This window comes from Mirounga leonina, unplaced genomic scaffold (genome assembly GCF_011800145.1).
Source record: "Mirounga leonina isolate KUSES-001 unplaced genomic scaffold, KU_Mleo_1.0 Mir_224, whole genome shotgun sequence".
NCBI classification, from domain to species: Eukaryota; Metazoa; Chordata; class Mammalia; order Carnivora; family Phocidae; genus Mirounga; species Mirounga leonina.
In genome coordinates, this window is record NW_023270615.1 from 12,461,436 (window position 1) to 12,472,705 (window position 11,270).

Sequence of the window (11,270 nt, forward strand, 5' to 3'; positions counted from 1 at the left end):
GCCTTTTGATTAAGTACTTCAATATGATTGTAGGACAAGCCATCTTAACCTATTTACTTATACTTGGAGAGCATGACTTTTACCCCCAGTTCAAGGTTTCCTGTAAAAGCCGACCAAAAGCTGAGAAAATGACCGGTTTAAAACAAACAAACAAACAAAAAACAACCTCTCTTTCAGAAGAAGAAGGTAGTGGGAGGGGAAGAATGAAGCGGGGGAAATCGGAGGGGTAGACGAACCATGAGAGACGATGGACTCTGAAAAACAAACTGAGGGCTCTAGAGGGGAGGGGGGTGGGAGGATGGGTTAGCCTGGTGGTGGGTATTGAGGAGGGCACATTCTGCATGGAGCACTGGGTTATGCACAAACAATGAATCATGGAACACTTCATCTAAAACTAATGATGTAATGTATGGGGATTAACATAAGAATAAAAAAAAAAAAACACCTCTCTTTCCTTGGCAAGATTGTTCAAAGAATGCATTGCTTATGTTTCTCTAAGGGGGCGGGAATCTTCAGGTCATCCCTTGTTTTTTTTGTTTTTTTTTTTTTTTAGATTGCCAGTTTTAGTAATTCTTTTTAAGATTTTATTTATTTATTTGAAAGAGAACAGAGAAAGAGAGAGAGAGAGCATGAGCAGGGGGGAGGGGTAGAGGGAGAGGGAGAAGCAGACTCCCTGCTAAGCAGGGATTCCCTACATGGGGCTCCATTCCAGGACCCTGGGATCATGACCTGAGCTGAAGGCAGATGCTGAACCCACTAAGCCACCCATGCGTCCCCCCAGTTTTGGTAACTGTACTAAATTTTCAACCCAAATGGATTTGAGAGAGATCGAAAGACCTAGTTCCAATGTAGTAAAGAAAACTGTGCAAAATAGCAGTGCCAATCTTTATCACAAAATTGTCTTGGGATGGACACATTTGGTTGGATGTCCCCATATTTGTAAACTGAAGAGTGGGTTGACCTTACGGAGTCATATGGAGCACTCCTTTCATTACATATATTAGATGTAGCTTGACTTTGCCTTCAGTAGGATATATGTTTTTTAAATCATCTCTAAATTATAAGCCAAATTCTTTTAAAAGCCTCGCATACTTTTTTTTTCCTGAAACGAGTCTAAATGTGAAGTAGATCTTGATATTTAAATGAATCCTGAAACGAAGCTTTCTGCACACTGAAGAGCACTTTTCTATGGTGCTTCTTCCTAACTTGTCGGTCTTCTATATTTGATGAGTTACGTATGAGATTTCATTAAAATCATGAAAAATAGGTGTGCACATACGTTCATACCTTGACACACATTTTAAAAATTTTGATCTCGAATAGTTCACCACTCTGGTTCTTAAAACTGAATATGTGATATAGGTTCAATTCTTGAAATTGAATATTTGGTACTGATTTAGAATCAAGTTTTCAGGTGTTTTTGTTGTTGTTATTGTTTACGTACCTGGAAATTGAAGGAAAAGGGGGGGTGGTGGTACGTGATATGTATGTTCACAAAGCGGATGACCCAAGGCCTTCACTGTGTTTTTGCTTAATTTGTCATGTGTAGGCTTGTGAAAACAGAAGCTGGCCCGGGTTAGATGGGGTGCAAGGTGGCCTGGCACTTTTCAACCCTCCTAGGCTGCGGGGAGATGTTCGTGTCTCCCAGCCCTGGAGGCCACCGTGGGGGCTGGAGTGGAGTCCCTTGCCAGTTGCTTCTCATTACCAGCAGCATTGCTGGGCCTCCACACTCCTTCCAAACTATGGGTGTGTCAGACATGGTACCATTTTCTGGGTGGCCTGTGTTGGCATGTGAAGATGTTTGGGGACGCTGATAGACTGCAGTCAAGGGCTGTGGTACCAAATATTGAGTCCGCAATCTGCACGGTTGACAGAAGGACTAAGGCACAAAAAGCCCAGGAAGAGATTTAGCCCACCTCCCAGATATTCTGGTCTCCAGGAAGGTCAGGCCACTGCAGGCAAGCTTCTTGCCAGTTTACAAGAGAATCTTTTCACCCTAGGCACGGGGAAGTCCAAACCCCCTTTTGCATAGACATTGAGTGGATAATATGGGGTTCTGGGTATAGAGTGGACAAAGCAGGGCACCTTTTCACCAAAGGATCCGTTAACCAGATTCTTTGGTGAAGTATCAGCCCCCTGCCAGCTAGTCTTTGTCAAATGAAATGTAATATTAAAACAAATCGACTTTAATCAGTCTAGAGATGAACTAGAATAGAAAGCTTTTTAGAAGTAATTATTAGCTTGAATCATTAGAGTTTTGCTTTATGGAAATGCATTCATTTCTAACACAGCGCATCAGACATTATCTTGGGAAGCACCCGAGTTATCTCATTTAAGGCGCTCTTACAGTCATACTGTTTCTAGAACAAGGTACCTCGTTTTGAATGTATAATTTGGGAAACTGGATGTTTGAAGTTCTGGGTTTCCTCCTTCCTCCTTCTGCTAATACACTGAAATTCTCCATTCGATTTTTAACACGCTTAGCCAGCATATGATAAAAATAATTTTGGAAGGTAAGTTCTGCAGCCTCTGCCCAACTTCATAAAATCATGTTTTTCTTAAAGTGTGGAAGTCAATGCATTTCTAGGAAGCTGGAGAACTTGGTTTCTGAGGAATTTGCAGAGAGAGCATGTGACTTGGTCTAACACAATATAAAATGAAAATGTTAGCCCTTGTGTACTTGCTTTCTCTACTTCATTTAATTTTTTTTAATTAAGGGTAGTTCATGGGGGGTTTGTTACAGATACATTCTGAGTTGTCCCATCCACAGCTTTAACCATCAGCATGTTAATTCCACTGAAAGACACTGATTAAACCTATCTTAAAGGCTCTATATTTGACCTGTCTATATGATTTTTAAGGTCTTGCTCTGTGCCTAGTCACAAACTTTCACCTATTTATGGTTTTTGCAAGGCTTTGAAAGTAAGCCCTTGTATGTGGATTGAGATTAATAGCATTAAAGGGATTTATGTTAGGCACTTTCCCCTGTGCATTTCCGTACTTAAATGTTACAACTTCTCTTCCAAGTAAATGTCACACCCATTTTACAGATTAGGTCACTGAGGCAGGGAGACCTTAAGTATCTTTGTTTTAGAAGTAATGGAATCTAGGAAGAAGTTGCCACGGCTGAGGTCAAAGAGGTTGCTGCCAGTGTTCTCCTTTAGGATTTTGATGGACTCCTGTCTCACATTGAGGTCTTTCAACCATTTGGAGTCTATTTTTGTGTGTGGTGTAAGGAAATGGTCCAGTTTCATTCTTCTGCATGTGGCTGTCCAGTTTTCCCCACACCATTTGTTGAAGAGACTGTCTTTTTTCCATTGGACATTCTTTCCTGCTTTGTCGAAGATGAGTTGACCATACAGTTGAGGGTCCATTTCTGGGCTCTTTATTCTGTTCCGTTGATCTATGTGCCTGTTTTTGTGCCAGAACCATACTGTCTTGATGATGACAGCTTTGTAATAGAGCTAATGGGTATTGAGGAGGGCACATTCTGCATGGAGCACTGGGTGTTATGCACAAACAATGAATCATGGAACACTTCATCTAAAACTAATGATGTAATGTATGGGGATTAACATAAGAATAAAAAAAAAAGAAGTAATGGAATCAAGATCCACACCCAAAAAAGCCCAGGATTTCTCATCGTGTACCATGTTTCCTTTCTAAACAGATTTTGCTTGGGGAAAGATGGTTTGAATAGCTTGTAAAATAATGATAGCAAATACTACACCCAATGATCTTTCCCTTTTCTTTCTGGCTGGAGAAACGGATCCCTGTGGTCTGCAGGACAGACCCACTTGACTCCTTCATACCTCACCCCACTTGTCCAAGCTCTCCCTTAAAGTCTGTTAAGTCATTGTGTTCTTGACCCCAGGAAGAAGATGAAGTGCCGGACGACGAGACTCTGAACCAAATGATTGCTCGACGAGAAGAAGAATTTGATCTCTTCATGGTAATATCATAGGAACTCATGCACCTTTCTCTATTAAGTCGAGATGTCTGGAGCCCTGCGTGCCCTGGCAGAATCTGATTTGTGAAGCCTGTGCCTTTCCTTCAGTTCAGAGGCTGCAAACTGGCCGGATTTAGCCTGCAGGCATATTTTGTTTGGCCCACGCAGTGTTTTTTTTTAAATTTCAAATTTGTTGCCAACATAAAAAGAATCCTGATTTCTGGCTTCTCCTGAAAAAGGAGAATGGGGCAATACCAGGCCCACGTCTCTATATGGAAACAGTTGGCCAGGGCTCAGTAGCAGCCGTACCCTCTGGACGGGCCATGTGGTCTGCAGCTTTGCCACAGATCCCCGCCCCCCACCTGCCGCCCCCTTGCCAGCTCATTTCTAACTCCAAGCCCTGTCATTCAGATTTCCTTCTCTAGGTAGTTTGTAGCCATTCCCTCACTGTCTCCTTACTGGATCACAACAAATATGCTCCCTATGGGGTAGGGGGACAGCAACCAAACAATAGGGTCATCCCTCTCCTTAATGGTAAAGAGAGCCTGCTTAAGGGAACAGGAACCTTCCAGAAGCACATCAAGGTGTAGCCTTCACTGAAAGATTGAAATTGGTTGGATTTCACCGGTCCGGACAGATAGAAAAGGACCTTGACATTTGAGACTTTAACATCCATGGTTTCAACCTTGATGTTCCATGCTACGTAGGTAGTCCTGTGTAATTTGCTGGAATCTGCATTTGATTTGCATGCGTAGACTGCCACAAGGTCAGGACGTGCGGACGCAAGCCCCTTGGCGAGCGAAGGAGGCCCTCAGGAGTGATGTTTTACTGCGTTCTTAAGGCATGTTCGTAACTATTTATCTCTGCTTCCCCGATGCTCAGAATAGTCTGGCACATAGTACTTGCTTAACAAATATTGATTGAATGAATGCCGGCATTTGCAAAATGTTAGACCTTGTGAAGATGTGAGCGTGGATCAGGACACAGAAAGTTTGTGAGCCTCCCTCCACTACCGCCAATCATGTTGATCTTTCTGACATTTAGTCTGATGGCCGAATGAGTGATTAAATGTGAACTGTAACTCGGGTGGTTGAACGCTGCACAGCCCCCACATCAGAAGCCCCCCAGTTTGAATGCCCTCAGGTGTCAGACAAGCAGTTTGCAGGAGTGAAGCAAGCGGAGGGGTGGGTGGGTAGCGGTGGTAACCTGGTAACCTTGTGTAAGGGGACAGGGCCCCAAGCCCCACATAGCCAAGAATTCCAAATGGCCAAGAGAAGCTGGGAATGTAGGTTTTTCATGTGCGATCTCTGGATTTCAAAGTGTTTGTGGCTAAATTCAATTTTTTATTACGATCTAATGCTGTAGGCCAAACAAAACAGGACCCCTGGCCCAGATAGGACCCACAGGATTTGCATTCTCTTTTTAGCATAGACAGTCTGAGAAGGGAGCTCCCGCTGTGTGGAGGCTTACGTGTGTGTGTGTGTGTGTGTGAGAGAGATTTTGTAATTTTTGTCTAGGGAACAGTCGTTGTGTCCACACATAATGATTTAAGATAAAAAGACAATTCTTTCTGAGGGAAGTTTCAGGTAGCCATGGGAAAAATTCCTAACCTGGGATGTGTACTTTCCCTCCCGACCCCCCGTGCACCACCGTCCCCGGGTTGGGCCATTTTGGATCTAACTGATGCAATGGGGTCATGTAACTGCATGGCCCGTGTAGGGTGTTCCTGAAACCGAGATTTCTTAACTCAAACTGTTGGTCACCCCCTTTATAGATTGTTCTCTGCCGAGGGACATTAGAGATACACATAGGAAGCAGACATCTTTTCTCTCCTTGAGGGACTTATTAAAATGTAGATTCTGGGGGGGCGCCTGGGTGGCTCAGTTGGTTAAGCGACTGCCTTCAGCTCAGGTCATGATCCTGGAGTCCCGGGATCGAGTCCCGCATCGGGCTCCCTGCTCAGCGGGGAGTCTGCTTCTCCCTCTGACCCTCCCCCCTCTCATGTGCTTGCTCTCTCTCATTCTCTCTCTCTCAAATAAATAAATAAAATCTTTTTAAAAAAAAAAAAAGAAATGTAGATTCTGGGGAACATGGGGGCAAGAGGCCCTCAGCTCCCCTGGCTGCTCACTGATTGGCAATAATGCAGCTTGGCCACAGCCTCAGATGCTCTTGAGCCCAAGAACGGATAAGCTGCCTGTCATTATACAAATGAGATTAGGCCCAGAGATGGAGATTTCCATCAACAGCCCCGAAGTGGGGCGGGGTGCAGGGGGGGGGCAGGAAGAGTGCTTCTCTTTTCTGACTTTTGGGCTGGATATTTGCAGAAATTGAAAGCCTCAGGGGGAAAAAAAAAACTGAATGTCTGGCCGAGGCCCAGCCTTCTTTTAATTTGGGAGTATTTTATCATACAAGGAACAGGCTTAGAACGAGTGATGCTGGAAAGGGAGCCCTTTTTGGTAGGCATTTCAATTTGGGGCTTGTTCTGCTTGTTTCTCAATGGCTGACTTCTCATTTTTGGATTATACAAATTTGGGGTTTGGTTTGGTGTTTTGTTTTCTTTTAAATCTAAGCAGCGGGCTGCCTTTGGCCAATTCACTATGCATTAGCACCTCCACCAGGGGGCAGGAAATCAAATTTGAATCCTTGCCAGCTACTCTGATGAAAAAGTTCAGTGAGACACAAGAATGGAATGTGAGCTAGATTTAGATTTCATATATTTAACCTTTTTATCCCTTATTATTAAAAAAAAAGTTCTCTGTAAAACTTTAATATAAGCTTGTGATTTGATTTATCATGGACATTGTAGTCAAATAACACACATCAAACAGACAGTCTCTTTAAAAATAAAACCTTTTTTTTTTAAAGATTTATTTATTTATTTATTTGAGAGAGCGAGAATGAGAGAGAGAGAGAATACATGAGAGGGGGGAGGGTCAGAGGGAGAAGCAGACTCCCCGCTGAGCAGGGAGCCCGATGCGGGACTCAATCCAGGGACTCCAGGATCATGACCTGAGCCGAAGGCAGTCGCTCAACCAACTGAGCCACCCAGGCGCCCCAAAAATAAAACATTTCTTTTGAGTATTTTTCTTGTTTCCTTCTAAAAATGGGACTTCAGAAACAGTGATCTTTCATGCTGATTACCTATGAATTTTACCTAAAAAGATCTCTAACACATCAAGGTACAAATATGAAACATTTTGATAACATACAAGCATGAAACTTTAAACTGCTATGTTCCCTAAAAAGGCAAGAAGTACTTTTTAAAAATAACTGTACTTGTTAGCACAGCGTTTATTATCAGGTCTTAAGACAAATACATTCATGTCGTACCTGAATAGTGAATTAGACTTACTTGAATATCACCTTCAGATTTTGTTCTCGTCTTCTGCAAGTAGAAATCTCTGGGGAGAGCTGCAACCCTCAGAACTTTATGCTTATTTAAAAAAAAAAAAAGTGTATCAACCCTTTCTAAAAGGAAAAAAAAAAAGCAAGTGCAATTTACTTTTTAAATCAGATTTTATATCAATTTGCTTTTTATTTTTTTATATCCATTTTTTATTTTTATGTCAGGAAAGATTTACATTCCCAATCGTGAACAAATGCATAGCCTAAGTCATTTTAACAGTTCTTGGTACAGGTAATGGTGGTAGTCAAACCAAAAACCAAAGTGTCATCTCAGTGGAATACGTTAACCAAAAAAATGGTTTGTTTGTTTATTTTCTTATTAGCGGTATAAAGAACTGTTAGGAGGTCACTTCGAGAAGCCCCTCTCTCGACTGCATTGTCAGCAAGGCATTCTCTGTGCTAACAACGCAAGTTTGGTAGATCCCATTTCTGATACCAGAGCATTAGGAGTCAGGATTAAGAACAACCTCTCCAGCTAACTATAGCCCATGACAGAACAGACAGCCACATTTATCGACCAATGGGGCTCCCCATGCTGCAGGCCTGCCGCATGTTGGGAATAGAACGATTTCCCAAAAAAGTGTGAGCGCAGTTTAAGGGACTTTGAACTTGAATTTTTTATGTGGATCCTAGAGGTCAAGTTTGGATTTGAATAGAAATTTCATTTACCTTTGGTTGCCGGTTTTAGTTCTTGCGAAAAAGTTATGTTGAATCTCTGTTTCAATACGGTAGAACCGAAGGAAGAAAGGGGCAAGGTAAATCATTTAATGGTTAATGGTCTATTCAATTGTAGCAATAGTACGTCTAGCTAGCGATGTGCATATCTATATATACTTACATAACTAACGTATGCAGCAATTCAGTGGAGGTTTTATTTGCTTTTTAAAGCTAGCAGGTTGTTTAATTACAGGCTAAAGCCAAGCGTGTGGCACTTAACTTACTTACAAGTGCACTGGATTTTTAAAAAGAAAGCAAGAGGTGGGGGCTTAGGCGTTTGGGAATCTATGAAAATATGTGAAAGGGAGACACTTGACTTATAACCTGATCAGTTAAGATGAAATTGCATCTGACTGTCTTCTCTGGTGTGGTAGTATTTTCATAAGAGCGAAACTTCTTAAAAGCTAAAGGGTTGAAGGACATCCCTCTCACGGAGCCCACGGTGGACTGAAAATGTAATACCTTCGTGGCCGAATGACTAATCCAGCCATTAATGTACCCACATGTCTGAGTACGAGAGTGGCCGATCTGCGGCGACACTTGGGGTGCTGACTTTGTTTCCTGGTTGTTTAATTAAAAGCATGAGCCCTATTGAGTAAAAGGAAGTCTTCTTAATGAAGTTTCTCTTTTATAGGCTTAAGGAGTACTTTTATGCCAGGGAAGCAGTGAATTATATCTCCAGGGCTCATATTTTTTAAATACATCCCCAGTTGGACTTTCCTCACTATGACTTAAAGGGAGAGCTTTGCACACACACAGACTAAGTACAGGAATTTTTAAAGAGTGTATTTTCAACGCATGAATTTCAAAGATGGGGTACAGAGGGAGGGAGGAGACTTTACCTTGCAGAATCTTCTGCGGAGACAGAGTGCTTGAGGAACGAGCTAGAACACGTCAGCCAGGATCAAGAGACTTTGTGGGAAAAGCAGAAAGCGACCCTGAAACCATAGGGGGTGACTTGTGAAAGTTTTGTGTGCTGTGAGGTCGATCCTGTGCCGAATCCCCTTTCCCACTGGTGAAACTCTTGTTAATACCTCCAGCGTATGGACATGGACCGGCGGAGGGAGGATGCCCGGAACCCGAAGCGTAAGCCCCGTTTAATGGAGGAAGATGAGCTGCCCTCCTGGATTATTAAGGATGACGCCGAAGTAGAACGGCTCACGTGTGAAGAAGAGGAGGAGAAGATATTTGGCAGGGGGTCTCGCCAGCGCCGGGACGTGGACTACAGCGACGCCCTCACGGAGAAGCAGTGGCTGAGGGTAGGTGTGGCTTTCTTACCTGTCGTTGCCAGGTGGATGCTCCTGTTGGCTTGCGCAATCGGGAGCCCAGGGACCAGTGGCCAGTGAAAGCCGAAGGGGCTCTTGAACACAGGGAAGGTCGCTTGGCTGTTGCCGTGGCCTCTTTGCATTTCAAGGCAGGGCCTTGAAATATAAGGAAGAATGTCTTGCGAGAGCAGAATTGGCCATTGGAAACAATGAGGCCCACTAATGTTTTATGACCAATTGCCTGGTCATGCCTCACTGTAGGAGTTTAGGATCAAAATGTGGAAGGGGGCCTGAGAGATCTTTTTAATTGTTCCCCCTCAATGTCCTGGTCTTGAATCAGAGTTTTACTTTTCCAAGGCCTGCAGAGAGAGTTGAGACAGTGGTATTTTCTAGCTGCATTGTTATTTCCTAGACCCAAAGAAATTAGAGCTGGAAGGTGTCTTTGTATTCTCTTGGTTTTAGGGACAAAGCAGTTGTGGCCCAGAGAGGTTCAGTGACTGCAGGATCGCACAACCGGCTAGAAATAAGAAGTCGTGAGTGCTGAAGCATTTGCATGCCCAGTTTTGGCTAATGTGATCTGTCCATCGCAAGCACAGACTGGGGTCACTGAAGTTTGGAAATGTTATTCTGTAGTTTGGGGTCCCCCCCAACTTTGGAAAATGTTGATTTCTCATCTTGACCGGGGAATGAAATCTCAGAATGTTTGCCTGGGGAGCATAGAAATATCGCAATGCGCGTCCTAGGAGTGACGTGCTTGAATGCCACGGCCGGTGGGAATCTTGCATTTGAAGGTTTTGCCCCACTTTCCTTAGTGCCTGTGTTGACAGCAATCTGGGACCCTTGTTCCAGGCAGGACCAGTAAATGTGCACTGGAAACAGTCAGCTCCGTTGGGTTGAAAACCAAACAAAGTAGAAGCTGTTGTTGTGAGTTGTTCATTTTATCGAAAGGGAGTGCCATTCCCAAGCTTTGTGAAACGTGGCTTTAGGACCCAGGACATAAGTAGGTAGGTGGGTAGAAAGGCAATGGGAGGGATTTTGAGATCGGTTATCAAAGGCAGACAGGTCTTGGCACCACTTGAGATGTGATTTACTCAGGATGCTGTATGATGAGAGAGACGTGACCTGAATTTTGAAAAGACTGAGAAAAGAAGAGCATTGCTCATATTTATGGCTGAACAATGGCATATGAAATCTAACTTCCTGTGTGCAACTGTCTTACTCTCATATCCAAATATCCCCGTGGCCCCAGAGCATGGTTTTATGGATTTCTTTTGTTTCCCAGTCGTGAGGTTGTGGCTGTATAATGAAGATTCATTCTGTAATGTGAAGAGTTTTGTGTTTGTTTAATAATCATTTCTGAGCTCAGGAAAATTCTCCCTTTCTCTTTTATTTAAGCAATAAACTGAGTGCCTGGAGTCCTATTACAGCAGATGATACATCCATCCAGGCCGACATGGAAAGTCAATCTTTATATGTAGAATCTGCAGATATTACAAGCAAAATCACCTTGTCTTTTAGGCAAGAATGTGGCTGAACTCATCATTTTTGAAATAACCCTTGGGAAACGCTTTTAAGAAAAATAACATGGAGGGGCGCCTGGGTGGCTCAGTCGGTTAAGCGACTGCCTTCGGCTCAGGTCATGATCCTGGAGTCCCGGGATCGAGTCCCGCATCGGGCTCCCTGCTCGGCGGGGGGTCTGCTTCTCCCTCTGACCCTCCCCACTCTCATGCTCTCTCTATCTCATTCTCTCTCTCAAATAAATAAATAAAATCTTAAAAAAAAAAAAAAAGAAAGAAAGAAAAATAACATGGAGGGGCGCCTGGGTGGCTCAGTCAGTTAAGCGTCTGCCTTTGGCTCAGATCGCGATCCCGGGGTCCTGGGATTGAACCCCGCATCGGGCTCCCTGCTCGGCGGGGAGTCTGCTTCTCCCTCTG

General features: G+C 43.5%; 1 protein-coding gene across 5 annotated transcripts in view; it reads left to right on the forward strand.

Annotated features, from left to right (window-relative positions):
* The window catches only part of SMARCA2 (SWI/SNF related, matrix associated, actin dependent regulator of chromatin, subfamily a, member 2), a 182,668-nt gene that overhangs the window by 98,530 nt on the left and 72,868 nt on the right, over positions 1 to 11,270 (forward strand). For all 5 annotated transcript variants that reach the window (XM_035029127.1, XM_035029128.1, XM_035029126.1 and 2 more), the window contains 2 exons: positions 3,875 to 3,952; positions 9,112 to 9,330. In XM_035029127.1, coding sequence (XP_034885018.1) covers positions 3,875 to 3,952; positions 9,112 to 9,330 — 297 coding nt within the window. The remainder of the gene's footprint in view (positions 1 to 3,874; positions 3,953 to 9,111; positions 9,331 to 11,270) is intronic.